The sequence below is a fragment of the Phragmites australis genome, chromosome 3 (assembly GCF_958298935.1).
Source record: "Phragmites australis chromosome 3, lpPhrAust1.1, whole genome shotgun sequence".
In the NCBI taxonomy this organism is placed as follows: domain Eukaryota; kingdom Viridiplantae; phylum Streptophyta; class Magnoliopsida; order Poales; family Poaceae; genus Phragmites; species Phragmites australis.
The window spans coordinates 49,464,352-49,478,474 of NC_084923.1; the positions used below are offsets into that span (position 1 = coordinate 49,464,352).

The 14,123-nt window shown below is 43.6% G+C and overlaps 3 protein-coding genes across 9 annotated transcripts; 1 reads left to right on the forward strand and 2 right to left on the reverse strand.

The window, feature by feature from the left end:
- Window positions 1–5,447: 5,447 nt before the first annotated feature.
- On the forward strand, window positions 5,448–7,647 carry LOC133913736 (zinc finger protein STOP1 homolog). Its single transcript, XM_062356967.1, has 2 exons — window positions 5,448–5,667; window positions 5,747–7,647. The coding sequence occupies exon 2, from the start codon at window positions 5,762–5,764 to the stop codon at window positions 6,893–6,895; it is 1,134 nt and encodes a 377-aa protein (XP_062212951.1). The 5' UTR covers window positions 5,448–5,667; window positions 5,747–5,761; the 3' UTR covers window positions 6,896–7,647.
- On the reverse strand, window positions 7,122–9,136 carry LOC133913737 (uncharacterized). Of its 6 annotated transcripts, none has more exons than XM_062356971.1 (3): window positions 8,860–9,136; window positions 8,037–8,106; window positions 7,122–7,904 (listed from the first exon to the last, which is right to left on the reverse strand). In XM_062356971.1, exons 2-3 carry the CDS (start codon window positions 8,103–8,105, stop codon window positions 7,371–7,373), a joined length of 603 nt encoding a protein of 200 aa, XP_062212955.1. In that variant the 5' UTR covers window position 8,106; window positions 8,860–9,136; the 3' UTR covers window positions 7,122–7,370. The 6 variants fall into 6 exon arrangements, with proteins under 6 accessions (XP_062212955.1, XP_062212956.1, XP_062212954.1 ...); XM_062356972.1 differs by having other exon boundaries at window positions 7,122–7,901; window positions 8,899–9,135; XM_062356970.1 differs by having other exon boundaries at window positions 8,899–9,135.
- Window positions 9,137–9,714: 578 nt separating this feature from the next.
- Window positions 9,715–13,986, reverse strand: LOC133913739 (uncharacterized). 2 transcript variants are annotated; one of them, XM_062356975.1, is made up of 5 exons: window positions 13,730–13,986; window positions 12,200–12,399; window positions 10,405–10,506; window positions 10,169–10,220; window positions 9,715–10,058 (listed from the first exon to the last, which is right to left on the reverse strand). In XM_062356975.1, exons 1-5 carry the CDS (start codon window positions 13,839–13,841, stop codon window positions 9,946–9,948), a joined length of 579 nt encoding a protein of 192 aa, XP_062212959.1. In that variant the 5' UTR covers window positions 13,842–13,986; the 3' UTR covers window positions 9,715–9,945. The 2 variants fall into 2 exon arrangements, 1 of the variants encoding a protein (XP_062212959.1); XR_009909082.1 differs by having other exon boundaries at window positions 9,957–10,058; window positions 10,169–10,325.
- Between the last annotated feature and the right edge of the window lie 137 nt (window positions 13,987–14,123).

Sequence of the window (14,123 nt, forward strand, 5' to 3'; positions counted from 1 at the left end):
ACGAGGAATTTTAGTAAGACTTGGTTTGTGGATCCGTTTACCTTTGTATTTTTCTTTCTATTGTGTCTCTGCCCCTCCACTGTTTGGGGTTGTTGCTTGTGATGCCTTCTAGGTGAATTTAGACTTTTTATTTTTAGACCGTAACAGTTTTTTGAAGTGGATTTATACAGTGACATGGACCCTTTTGGTTAAAGTATAGCCACCTGTTAGATTGTATAATTGGGTTGATTACATTGTTAATTATTACTAAATGTGTGATCAAGCTATTACCAGTTATAGACTTTTAGAATCTTGGACTGCAGCAATAAAGGAATTGGAGTACAAAGAATAATTTTAATCTGATCTTGTCATGTAGGGTCGTTATTGTTGATGATGAACTGCTCGAGGTCTATCAGTTTGCTATTTTACTTTATGGCGCTAGAAGTTTGTTTTTATTTGGGGGGGGGGGGGGGGCGTCTTATGTGGTGGTGAGTTTTAGTTTGGTAGGTTTTTAGTCACTGTAATGAATTACAGTTAAATCAATGGTCATTATTCTAGATTAGATAATTTTTCATTCCTTCCATATGTTGGCAATGGAAGTCTCTTTTAGATGTGGCTTTAAAAAAGGAAAAATGCAACACCCCCAAACAAAGTCACTTGGATTTTGACTCCCCCCCCCCCCAAGTTGTTTTGTTGAAAAAAAAACCCCTAAAATTTTGGTTTTGTTGAAAAACACCCCAAAAATTTTAAAAACAAATCACAAAAAATTCTAAAAAAACTAGATACAATTCTAAGACCTTTTGTGACTTTTTTTTTTCAAAAAATAATATCCTTTGCATCATATTTCATGCAGAGGAAGTTTGAAAAAAAAAACGTGCAACACATTTATTAATTCGAGTTAAATGCATAGTTAATTATTTACTAATCCAAAAATCATGAAACCAATTTTTTTAGTCTTCTTACATGATCCTCTATCTTCTAAAAATACATGAAATCTTGAAATAGTTATTCTAACATGCATGATTGAGTAAATATGTTGCAGATAGATTAATTCATAACTAATCCATAACACCCCAAAATTAGTCAAACCACTTTTATTAGTTTACGTAAACAATTATTTTTGTAGGAAAAATAATGGTAGACATGAAAAAGTTAAAATAACATGAGTTAATAAATGAGCTGCACATTTTTCCTTTTTTTCAAACTTCCTCTCCATAAAATATGATGCAAAGGATATTATTTTTGAAAACAAAAATCACAAAAGATCTTAGAATTGTCTATAGTTTTTTTTTAGAATTTGTTTGTGATTTTTTATTTTTTTTTGAATTTTTGGGAGGATTTTTGCAACAAAGTCAAACTTTTGGGGGGGAAAGTCAAAATCCAAGTGACTTTTGGGGTTGCATTTTTCACTTTAAAATTTGAATGCAAATTTTCCTACCATATATATTCAACTATCCTCTATCATTTCCATGCCTTTGGTATTAATCTTGCCTAAGCTTATACCTGATGCTTCCCTATAAGATTTGGATGGAACATGTAAATACAGTGCAGTATTGAATTAAACCACACAGAGCTTATATATGTTGACGTTATGGTAGGATACCAAATATGGATGGGGTGTATAAATGCAGAACTTATATAACTAATCTGCAAACTTGTAATTAAGTATTTGGTACACAACGTTGGAAGGATGTTAGCCATTAAATGAATAAATATCTATGATCTATCTTACACCATTTAGAAATTTACTAATGTGTAAGATATTGATCAAGAATCAAAGCCCATATGTGTTTAATATTATTATACTAGTTTAACTTGTGTGGAGTGTCATGTGACTATCAGAGAGCTGCAAATTGCGTTTAAAGTTTTGATGTGCTACTATGTATTTTTTTTTTTTTTTTTAAAATGTAGATTTATTTGTATAGACATTACCTCTGTTTCGTAACATTGGTTGCCAATATTTATAACAATATGTTAGTAACACTTATGTTATATTATCAAAGTACTTTCAATAAATTTAATTCCACTATTTTTACCTGACCAGTCAAACTATTTAGAGTAAATTTCGCCTAATCGTTCTCGCCATTGTCGTCTTCCCCTAGGGCATTGACGTCACCCTTGAAATCCTGCTTGGACCAGCATCACTGGCTGCAGAGGCACAAGATGGCATCCTAGAACGCAGAGGCACAAGGCGCATCCGTGGCGGCGCACTCGTCCTCCACATTGTCGTCGCTGGCCTCCGATGGGAGGCGCCCCCACCTCCACCCTCTCCCCCCGGCGAGGGCGGCGGCAGCAGTATCGTGGAAGGAGCAGGGTGGCGCAAGGGGTGGGGATGAAGGCGGCGAGCTAAAATTGAACGGTGCGTAACCCTAATCAAACCAGATCCAAACCATGTCGAAAACACATCCAAAAAAGGAATCAAACAAAACTCGAAATTCACAAATCCCTGTACAATTTACGTCCTCCTCTCAATCAATCTGAGAGGTGCTTACCTAGGGTTAGGGCTTGCGGTTCGCAGTACCATTGGCCGCTGTGGCGAGCCACGGCATATTGCATTTCTTCTGTTCCAGCCCCACCCGATCGCCGGCCCTTCGGCAGTGCTCGCGGCACATCTCTAGGCTTCTGCTTGTGCGAAACGGAAGCTTGGAAGCGCGAGACCTCTGGAGACAAGAGCGTCCTAGGCCACGCACGGCCCACTGACAAAGAGGATTTGGTAGACCTGCTTTCCCTGCCTAATTGTGACACGTGCTTGTGTGGTGTTCATAGTTTTTAGGCTGGTTGGCCGTTAAGAAATCTATTCTACGGCCCTTTCTGACCCGTCCAATATAATTTTTTATTGAATTTTTAATGCCTTATTATATTGTCTGTAATTTTCCAGTAGGTTCTAATGTCCTTGAACCTGGATCTAAACCGTTGGATGATTTTGATTAGATGGTAGTTGCATATATCTGGAGTAGTCGGTAATTCTGCAGAGTAGACTGGAGGAGAAATTTTTACTGGCCCTTTGGGATATATGAGCTATCAATACCGTTTATTTGTATTGAATTTCATGTCAGATGGAAGGTAAAAAAATTATAGAATATAAAAAAATTAATAAATAAATAAATATCATATGAGAGAGATAGACGAACGAGAAAACCTATATATTAACATCCCATGCAGCAGAGTTAACTTTCCAATACTGCAGAGGATTAACGAAGTGTTGCTATTTCACGCGCGCACGCCAGAGAGGTAACTATCAACTTTCAGACAGCCCACTTCACATTCTGTTTTTGAAAAAAAATTCCTCGCATGTTTTTTCTTTTTAAAAAAGTTTTCTGAATAAGTTATCTAGATAAGTTTTATAAAAATTAATAAGAAAAATTTTGAGAGAAAGTTTCGAGGAAAGTTAACAAGAAAAGTTTAAAAAAATTAATTATTTTTTTAAAATAGAAAGTAGGTGGGGCTGTCCAGACGGTACGAGCAACGCAGTGCACGCGCGTGTTCTGATAAGAAATTCTGGGATCCACGCCGGTCACGCGAGGCATTCGGTGACAAGCTCCAACGGCAGCACCCAAACAAACCTAGTCGTCTGGCTGGTACCTTCTCTTCCGTTTGGATCGTATTGCATCCCTTCGACTCGGCTGCTTCAAGTCGCATTCATCAATAGCGGTTATGTTTACTCGTCGTTTCAACGGTAGAACCTAAGTACTTCTAGTGACGGATATTATTGACTGGAGGGAGTAACCAGATTTGACATAGAAATAGATCTTGCGCTCGGTTCAGAAAGCCAGATGGACTCCATTTTGGGAGCTCCACACAAGCACCGCGACAGTTTCGAGGTAGAGTAGAATAGTAATTAGACACGTGTTGGTGGCATGCAGTTCCATCTGCACGTGGGTGAACGCCAAGGGGCAAATAAGATACCTCTCGTGACCTTCAAATGGAGCCGTAAAGTCGGGAAGAATGGTACAAGAGTGCGCTTACCCAGTTCATTTTTCCATCACTTTCCTACGAGTTCCTTCCTACAAAGTATATTGGTGCAAGTTAGTTGTTTATGGGGTCGTATATAGAATTTTAGTGATGTGAAGGAGAGAGAGGTGTGAGAAAGATGACATTTTGTGAAGTAATAGTTTTATAAGGTAAATTTTTTAACTATGGGACTACTCACACATTATTATTCGAGTTGTCATTACTATGCAACTTATAATACTCATCTGTTTCATATACAAATTAAGGAATTGTAAAGTTACCATAAGATAACTAAACATACAACATATTATAAGAATTGTATGTTATTTTAAAACTGCATATCAGTGTAAGAGATGATATATAAGACAACACCAATATACTTGTTTTTATTGGCATTGCCTTTTTTATTTTTGACTTGGTAACTATTGCCAATTAAGCTCGAATGAATCTTTTTGCTTGGATTATGCTATCGGGAAGGAAGTTAGATTTTGCAAGTAATTTTTGCTTGTATATCAAGCCTTCCATTTCATTTTTCTTTCGCTGTTTTTGTCCAGACTCGTACGTTCCAAACGGGTCAAAGGCCAAGTTTTGAACCATTGCATTCTCCACGCCCCAGAGATAGGGGAAATAATCGCTAAATCTTGCATGTTACACCGTGTCTAGTGTGAACATCTACACACAGTCAGATGCTCAAGAGAGAAAAAGGGTCAAACGGTCCATTTGCATTTTTCAACGCGTGCTAATTACATCTGGTTGTTCGAAAGGGCAGAGACGCGTCGCTTTCCTGGCTCAAGGCAGAGCCCGAAGGGCCAGCAACCACACAAGACCCGGTCAACCAGCCCGTGCAGTGCGGTGCACACATACCCCGTGCCACCCTTCGCTGTCGCCTCCGGCCTTCCATTGAGCTGCCCGCTAGTACACTGGCGCAGGCCCCGTTTGATAGACTGTTACTTTGAATTTTAATGGTTGATTTTTATAATAAATTTTTAATAGTGTTTGGTTTATAGAACGGAACATATCTTTATCTTTTTTACTGTTTGGATAGATAGAATAATTCAGAATTAAGTAATATCTTTTAAAGATTTGGGATAGTGCCGTTTCAAAAAATAGTAAAACACAATATCCTTCTTCGAACGTGACACTGACGATGGACCTAAGGTATTAAAATGGACTTGTTCTATTTCACAAACCAAACAAACATTTATATATAAATAGAATCATCATATCTCAAATATATGAATAAAATTATTCCATCACACCTCGTTCTCTAACTAAACATCAACTTCTGCACACCAAAAATAAATAAAAAAGCTCTTCTCAACCTGCTTTTAAACTTATAATTCATTTTAGCCACGACTATTTTCTCAATTAACCAAAAAGCTATTAAAAACCGAGCAAAACCAAACATTTAAATATCTTCTGTCTTTTTAGGGAAAAAAATCCTGAAAAAAGCCTATCTAACGGCAAGAGCTTACCCTGTCCGGCCGCGAGCCGCGCGCCGCCATGGAGCCCACGCACACATGGCAGCAGCAGCATGCCTTCCGCCACCCTGGCCTGAGCAGCTTAATTTCTTATAATCGCTATATATACAGCTAGCTCGACTAGCTCAGCTGGACGCACACTTCACCAATCACCACCGACACACGGAGAGTTTGGAGACCCAAGCATAACAGAGGAAAAGATAATTGATCTGGTAGCAATTTGTCAGCTGCCTATCACTCGATCAAGATCATCTCTGTAAGTAGATGGCGAGATGCATATTCAAGGTTATCTCCATTTGGATTGTTATTGATTCATTTTTGGTTCATCATTTCAGGGATTGATTGAGATCATGGAGGCATGCAACCTTGATACCACCATGGAAGCTCAGCATGAGCACGGGCAGGCTGGGAACCTGAGCTCCAACCCAAGTACGTTGCTGACGTACCTGACCTTCCTTGAGCAGAAGATTGCGCACCTCCGCGGCATCATCTGCTCGGCGCCGCGGCAGATCGTGTCGGCCGAGCTCAGCTGCATCGCCGTGCAGCTCGTCTCCCTCTCCAAGAGCCTCGCCGCGAGCGGCGCCGTCGCGGCAGAGGAGGACGCCAGGTCGCCGCCGTGCGCGGCGACTGCGCACGAAGGGGACAGCGACTCGTCCGACCACGACCACCACACCGAGGACGACGAGCGCGTGCCCCTGGACTCCTACGAGGTGATCCAGCTCGACAAGGAGGAGATCCTCGCGCCGCACGTGCACTCCTGCAAGGTGTGCGGTAAGGGCTTCAAGCGCGACGCCAACCTGCGCATGCACATGCGCGGCCACGGCGAGGAGTACAAGACGGCGGCCGCGCTCGCCAAGCCGTGCAAGGACGTGCCGTCGGCGTCGTCGCCGACGCCGGACGCGAGGACGACCCGGTGCTTCTACTCGTGCCCCTACGTGGGGTGCAAGCGGAACAGGGAGCACAAGAGCTTCCAGCCGCTCAAGACGGCCGTCTGCGTCAAGAACCACTACCGGCGGAGCCACTGCGACAAGAGCTACACCTGCCGGCGGTGCAACGTCAAGCGCTTCTCCGTGCTCGCTGACCTGCGCACGCACGAGAAGCACTGCGGCCGCGACCGCTGGGTCTGCTCCTGCGGCACGTCCTTCTCCAGGAAGGACAAGCTCTTCGGCCACGTCGCCGCCTTCGACGACCATGCGCCGGCCCTGCCACCCGAAGAAGACGACGCGACCGATCGCCGTGGCGCCGCCGATGGCAATGGCTCTGATCAGATGCTGATGGACAGTGAGGCAGTAAGCAGGATGGCGAGCATGGAGTGCTTCTCCGACGGCATGTTTGATGGTTTCAGCTGTTCTGACATAAAAGGCTTTCCTCTCACCGATGGACGATGTTTGGACGATGGCCGACGGTTCCTCTCACCGATGGGACTTGATTCCTGTGACTTTGATGGATTTGATCTCTTTGGGGCACCAGGAATTGATTTATGAACTCTAAACCTGATGGGAGTTATTCCTTAGAAAACAACTGATGAATAATTTCAGAATTTACCTTACTCCATTGGCACTAGCCTGCATATTCTGCATTTTACCTTCATGTTTGGAAAAAGGCAGGCTAATGGTGGATTCACCCAGCACACTGGACGAACTACATAATAAGACAATTGAACAACTTTCATGACCATAGCAACCCCGAACACAAAGCAAGAACAAATGATTGAAGTATCACAGACCATTCAGGCATTGCCCATATTTATTGCAACCATTCTACAGACAATATGATTTGGATCTTGAAGATGTATACAAGAATTAACAGGTGTCTATCCATCAACTACGAGTGTGTTGTATTTAATAAGCGCTAGTTTACAGAAAAATAGCCAGTAAAATGTCATCTGTATTTCAGCACAGCCAGCAGAATACCGTCTGAAGCTTCTGAAAAGTGATGTAAGTCATGTACAACACAACATTAGAACCTAACCCAACAGCGGGTGCACTGGGCCATGCAGTCCCCTCTGCAATCGATATTGTAGCCCAAAACTTTTGGATTCCTCAGAAGAAGACTCCGCAGAGTTTTCCCATTTATTCCCCAGTCACTGTCCAGCTTGCTCACATTCAGCTTCACCTCGCTGTCAAGATTGCATCCAAGAACTTCTGGAAATTTCTTCAGCAATTTGTGAAGGTCGTCGTCAGATAGCCCGAGACTCCTAATATAGTTCAATACTCCACTTATCACCTCAGCATTTGGAACCTCCTTCTTTCTCTCTTCGCTCCAATATGGCGAATGGATCCATCCAAATGCCTTCTTCAACATCTTATCAGCGTCTTCATTGGAGAAATTTAATGAAGTTAGCACTTGTTTGCACTCTTCACCAACATCTACAACAGAGGCTTGAGCTTGATCAGCTGATAATGTCCGCCATTTTCGATGAATCCAACTTGCATCTCGAGTTTTCCCAAGTTGAATGTTTCGCTGGATATTCGTCCTTCCTCCATATTTCTTCTTAGAAAGTTTCACAACAGGCAAACTCAAGTTATTGCACTGGATGAATGAAGCACATAATAACGCTCAAGGGTCATCGCTGGTGATTCTGCCAACATCTTACAAAGGAGCAAGTTAAATGGAGCATCTTACAGTAGTACAGAAGCCCAATGCAGTAGTTTCAGTAGTCACCAAAGGCAACGCTGGTGATCTTGCCAACATCCTGCACACCAACGATGAAGAGTTAAAAGTAGGAAATAGAAGTTGTTATTAGACAAGGGAAGACAACAATAGCATGAAATGAAAAACGTTGCAGGTGACTGAGTGAAACAAACCAAACCGAAAAATTATTTCGGTTGCCATCAATTTCATCAAAATCAAATCTCCATAGGTTACCCTCATTCCCATTTTAGTCTAATCAACAATCACATCACTAATTTTCTCCTTGATTGGAGTCCGCCAGTTTTTTTGACAGTGCGACCTCATCTGCACGGTCTCGGAGGTCCGGGGCAAAGGCGAAACGGGGATCGAACCCTGCCGGCTCCATCCATCGTGGAGCGTTGCCCCCACGCTCCATGCGTGACTGCGTGAGAGCCCCGAAATTCGTCCGCAGGCATCTAACTCGGAGCTCCCGACTGCAACTTGAGCCAGCTGACCACACGGGCGCTGCTCGTTCGCAGTCCGCCAGTTATTCAGCGCAATCACCTTGGTGTTTCTTCGAAAGAAATCACTTCATTAGCCCTTCAATTAGGAATCTCAAATTTGACGCGTCTCATTGCCTGTATCGGCCATGGATCCTAGTAGTACATCTAAAGGTAGCGGAAGCAAGGAGAAAAACTACACAAAAATAAAACGATACAGCAACAACGAGATTCCCCAAAAGAAGCAATTAAGCAAACGCGAACACGACCACGCGATCGCAAGCCAAAGGCAATCGATCCTACGCAGGCGCAGGCAAGCGGAGCAGCAATCAAATCTGAGCGAAGAGACGAAGAAGAGGAGAGAGTGAGAGTACGAGATGGATCCGCTCCGCCGCTTGCGCGCGTGCCTCCGGACTCCGGCCGTCTCCCACCTCTCTTCTCTCGTCTGTGGCTTCTACTCGAGCTCCTCCACACCGCACCAGCGTCTGGATTTTTGCTTCCTTCGCACTCGGCGGGGAAGGGTAGGAGAGGCGAGGGCTTCTCCGCGGGGTCGCGTCTCCACCGCGCCCCTTCCGAGCCGCCTCCAGCCGCACACACCATCCCATCCCTCTCGGAAGAGCCATTCGCAGCAGCCAAGCCGAACAGGCCTTCCTTTGATTAGTCTCGGCCCACGGGCCAAGGTAGCTGGCCCATGATAAAACGGCCCATGACTCCATGTGGGTTCGCTAGTTGCAGCGGTTGTGGATCACGTTTCGGCCCATAAATGACGAGTTGAAGGCGAGGTTTTTTATTCTTATTTATAAAATTTTAAATTTAATAATTATAAACATCCGTTTGAAAAAATAGCACTTACAACGAGCGACATGTTTTAAAAAATAAACATGTCACACCTTTAGCAGGCGATAGGCGATAGGTTAAAAAAATAAAAATCCAACATTCATTTTTCTCAAAATTCAACACACTATCTAGATGGTTATGAAAAATTCTAAAAAAAATACTATGGTGTAAAAGATGCTACCATCTAGCTCTCACAAACATTTCAACTCAAAAAGTTACTTGTACAATGAGAACAAAAACAAATTTCAAGTGAGAACGTACGAATTTCAGCATCCCTAAAATTTGTTTCAAGAAAAAAATAATCGCATCCAAAGTTGGCACAAGATACCATTGCAATCGATCAAAAAAGAAGATGCAAATGTAACCCATGTATAAGTAAGCCGAATAAAGGAACAGAATCCTGAATCCAATTTCATGAACACAAGTTAACCGTGCCAGAATCTAAAGAAACAGGCGTAGCAGAATACAAAACAAGGCAAGACGCCGGTCCTTCATATCGTTATCTACATAGCAATCTTCCAAATCTGCTGCCTCGAGACCTCCACGTGGAACCCGGCTAAGCAAATGATGATGCACAGCAGCTTCTACTGCCCCCCATGGCGGTACAGGAGCAGCGACCGGTAAACCGCAGCGAGGTGGAGGAACACAACTAGCAAAATGAGCAGGTCATCGACAAATCCAACTAGCCCCCACACACCTGTAGATTCAAAAGGCAGTCATGCGATATGATAGATAGTTCAGAAGATATTGGCAAGACCTCACTGGGATTACTTTCAGGAAGAAAGTAAATTGGAGTATAGCACTTACTTTCAGGAAGAAAGTCCACGGGGCTCAGGACATAAATTGCACTTAATGCAACCTACAAGTTCGAATCAGTCAGTATATTCGTATTCACATACTGTCCCGTTTCTCACATCCATTGCACTGAGCGATGGTACGAAACTGAGGTGAGAAACAGCGCAACCTGTTTATGTTCCCAATCTTAGCAACTTTCCAGCGCAATATTATGTCAACAAAGCCTAGTTTAATCACGTGAGACTTACCATCATCATCATCCTCGCCCTGAATACAAGTGGGAGAGTCCGCTGGGGATCCAGTAGTTCTCTGAATAGTCTTCGGATGAAGAAGGGTAGGTCTTGCAACCTCTGAAGAGAAACAAAGAAAAAAGTGGGGTCATCAAAACCAAGGAACTAGATGAAAACCTCCCACGGAAGTGCATGGCTAGATGATAGAGCCATTTATTTATATTTCAAAATATAGTCACATTCAATATACAAATATGACAGCTGTATTTTGGTGGTGCTTGGTTATGAAGTGCAAACGGTAACGCAAAGGGTATCAGAAAACACCGGTACTGCAAATGAAGCAAGTGAATCCTAACTTTTTTTGGTTCTCCCCCCGTAATGGAATTGGAAGCAACGGGTTTTGGGCTTTTGGCTAGGTAGATATGGCATCAGTGGCGGGCTTTGCAATGGTTCCGTCAGTACATTCAGGCTTCCTGCAGCTAGTCCCAACCTCTGTCAAGCTGAAGCTCTGGCGAGAGCTCTGCATCCCCAGTTGCAGCCTAGGCGACCTCATCAGAGCCCACGCAGGCTGCGCATTATATCATCACAGCGGCTCATCCTTGTCAACATCGTGCGCTGCGCGTTACACCATCGCAACGGCTCATCCTAGTCAACATCGTCGGACGCAGCCCCATTGGATCCTGAACGAGCAACCCCTTTTCATGCTGCAGCCGCTCGTGCTCCTCCTTGACGGAGATGGACAGAATGCTGTTGGGGTATGGCTTGCACCAAGCGTTCTCACGCCATTGACGCCCATCCCCTTGATGGCGCCACCGGGCGCGATCCAACCCAAGCCACCCATGAGTCACAGTGCGAAGGGAGGAAGCGTGCAGCTGATGCAGTCGAGTGGAGACGATTAAGTGGTATCAAGTTTCTACAAGCTGATATCTCATACGTGGCATCAGATTATGGCTGGTGCTGAAACAAACACGATTTAATGGAATCGCTTACTGCTGTTATCAGGTTGCGTTACATTTACCTGAACCAAACGCTATGTTAGTTGTACTCCTTATACAACTATAACAACTCCAAAACCTACATCCGATCAATCTGCGCAGTTATAATATGAATCCACATAACTGATGTTGTAGATTCTCTCCCCTCCATTTAACATGGGAATATCTAGCCCTCTTTCAGCGAATGTCAAAGTACCATATCCTTTTAATTATATATATCAGACCCAAATAGGGATTAGTCCTAATAACACCTGATGATAGTGAGATGTGATCTGGAAGGCGAGTGATCAAAGCCATCCTATGTTGGCAATGAGTAAAGAGCTCGCATGGCCTATTCAAACAAGGAAAAATGGAGCAACAGGAAGGCACCAGACTGCTATGCATCATGAAGCAGAGGCCAACCTTGATACAGATTACCTAGCAGCCATACGTGGCAGTATGGTTAGCCCACCTGAATAGTGAATGCCAGTGGCTAAAGTGCACGTGTACAGCAGTAGAAAGTTATTGGATAGACGATTTCCCAATAACAAACCAAAAATCCTATTAGGGACTGCAGGAGACTTGCCAAACAAGGAACACCGGAACAAGAAAACAATTTTGAAGCAACAAAAATCTCGCATCAGATCTTGCTGAAATGCTTATCAAATACATTGGCCACTGTTTTCTTATTTAGATGTTTTCTAACAATAGTAGCAGTTTGGAAATTCAAGTGTCCATTTTAAAATTTACAACAAGAAACATTTATTCACCAATCTCAAAGTAGATTTTATTCCTGAAAGTACTGTAAAGAAGGAAGCTTTCGTGGACAGTGCACAAACCTGAGTCAGGCTGCGTGGTGCTCCACCAAATATGTGGTTATAGTGCTGAATCTCTCCTAAAACATGGTGAACTTGTGTATCATCCTCCTCCTGCTCTGACAAAGTAGCAGGTACCAGCAGATTTATAAGGCGGCGACAAATGGGACACTTGCAAGCCTGTACAGCAGGCCCATGATGCCAAACACGGATGATGCACTCTCCTGCAAAAGAGCATCATTGACAGTACTAGTACATTCAGTAATAGAGGAAACTCAGGACAGTAAAGCTGGATAGACATTGCATGGTTTATCAAGCAGATATTACTAGTTTACTACCTTCTTGTGGAAAAACTGGGGAAAAAGGTCAATGTGTGCACTGTAGTCAATATATCTCCACTATACAAAACAAATAAATAATATGACTACCCCAATGTACAGGACCAGATAACTATTTATCTCATAGATAATACTGAACCTGAACACCATGCAATTCAAGTGCTGAGGGTTGAAGACAAAGATGCACACTCTCCCGATGTCAACAACAATTCAGAATGAAGTGTGGCAGCTCGTGTTAAAAGACTTTGACGCTGTTACCTTTCTGCTTCTGGTCTATGTATTAGTATGTCAGTTCTATCTTAGTTTGGCTTTAGTTGTGATTCTATTTCTGGTGGGGAATTGTAGGCACCTGTGCCCATATCAGTAGAGTTAAGATATAGTTTGAATTTGTTTAATTTCTAAACTGAACTGTGGTTAGTTGTGTTGCTTTTGTTATGGAATCTGGGTTTATCCCCGTATGGGATAAAACCTCATATATAATGACGGCTAACTCTTCACTAAGGGGCAGGTGATTTTTTTTGCCCCAAAACAACTTATCCTATTCAGTCGGGCACCATGCAGGTTCATCATGAACATTCAACTTCAGATGAGTTGTTTGGTTCGGTTGCAAGTGTGCTATTGGATTCATTGGATGGTGTTTAGTTGGTTCAGTAGTGGAGTTGAGTTTCAGCAACAGTTGCATGAGATAAGGGCATGAGGAGCGGTGATGTTCATCGGTTTCGGTTGCGTGACACTATCCTCCTAGATCTGGCCTCTCTTTAGCGTCAGTTCATGGTGCCGACTACATCAGCCATTACCCAGTCTTCTCACCTGCATGTCTACATACATTCCATTATTTCACCCAGCCAAAGACTCCAGCCCTAAACCCTCATTTCGCACCGATTCATTACGACGGATCCTAAACAAATTCCAAGAGAGTGATTACCGGTCAATTTCGGCATCCTATTCGCAACACTAAACGACTGAGCAAGCCTACAAATTCTTGTCAGGTCAAACCAATAGAAACTCTTCCTTCTATCCAAAGAAAGCAAAGAGGCCCGAATCCATTCTTAACCGACTGACTGACAGCTCTGCGTAACCAGCCGCATCGCCCATCTAAATCTCTCGGCATAGTGGGATGGAGATCAATGAAAAGATCAAATCTTGCGAAGGTAAGAGCGGACGAGGGACGGGGAGGGGGGGGGGGGGAGGGGGAGGAAGAGGAAAAGGGACTTGCCACAGAACCAATGGGAGCAGTTGGCCTGGCATGGGATCCGGAAGCGGTCGTGGCAGACTGAGCAGACATCGTCCTCCGGCGGCACGGCCGACGCCGACGAGTAGGAGCTCATCTCCTCCCCTTCCCCCCTCTGTCGCGCAGGCACGCGCTGTCCGCTCTTTTCTTCCCCGGTAAAAGTCGTCGGCGACCGCGAATGCTTTGTCCGCCCACGCGGCGAAGTATCGTTCGATTCGAGGCCACCGAAACGAACGCGGACGCTAGTCTTACGGGTTAATATATATATATATACACACACACATACATACACTGCTCTAGTTTCCAAAAATCATCCACTTGAGATGTCACGCTAAAATACCACGCGAGCCTCATAAAAACTTTTTCATTTGCCATTTTT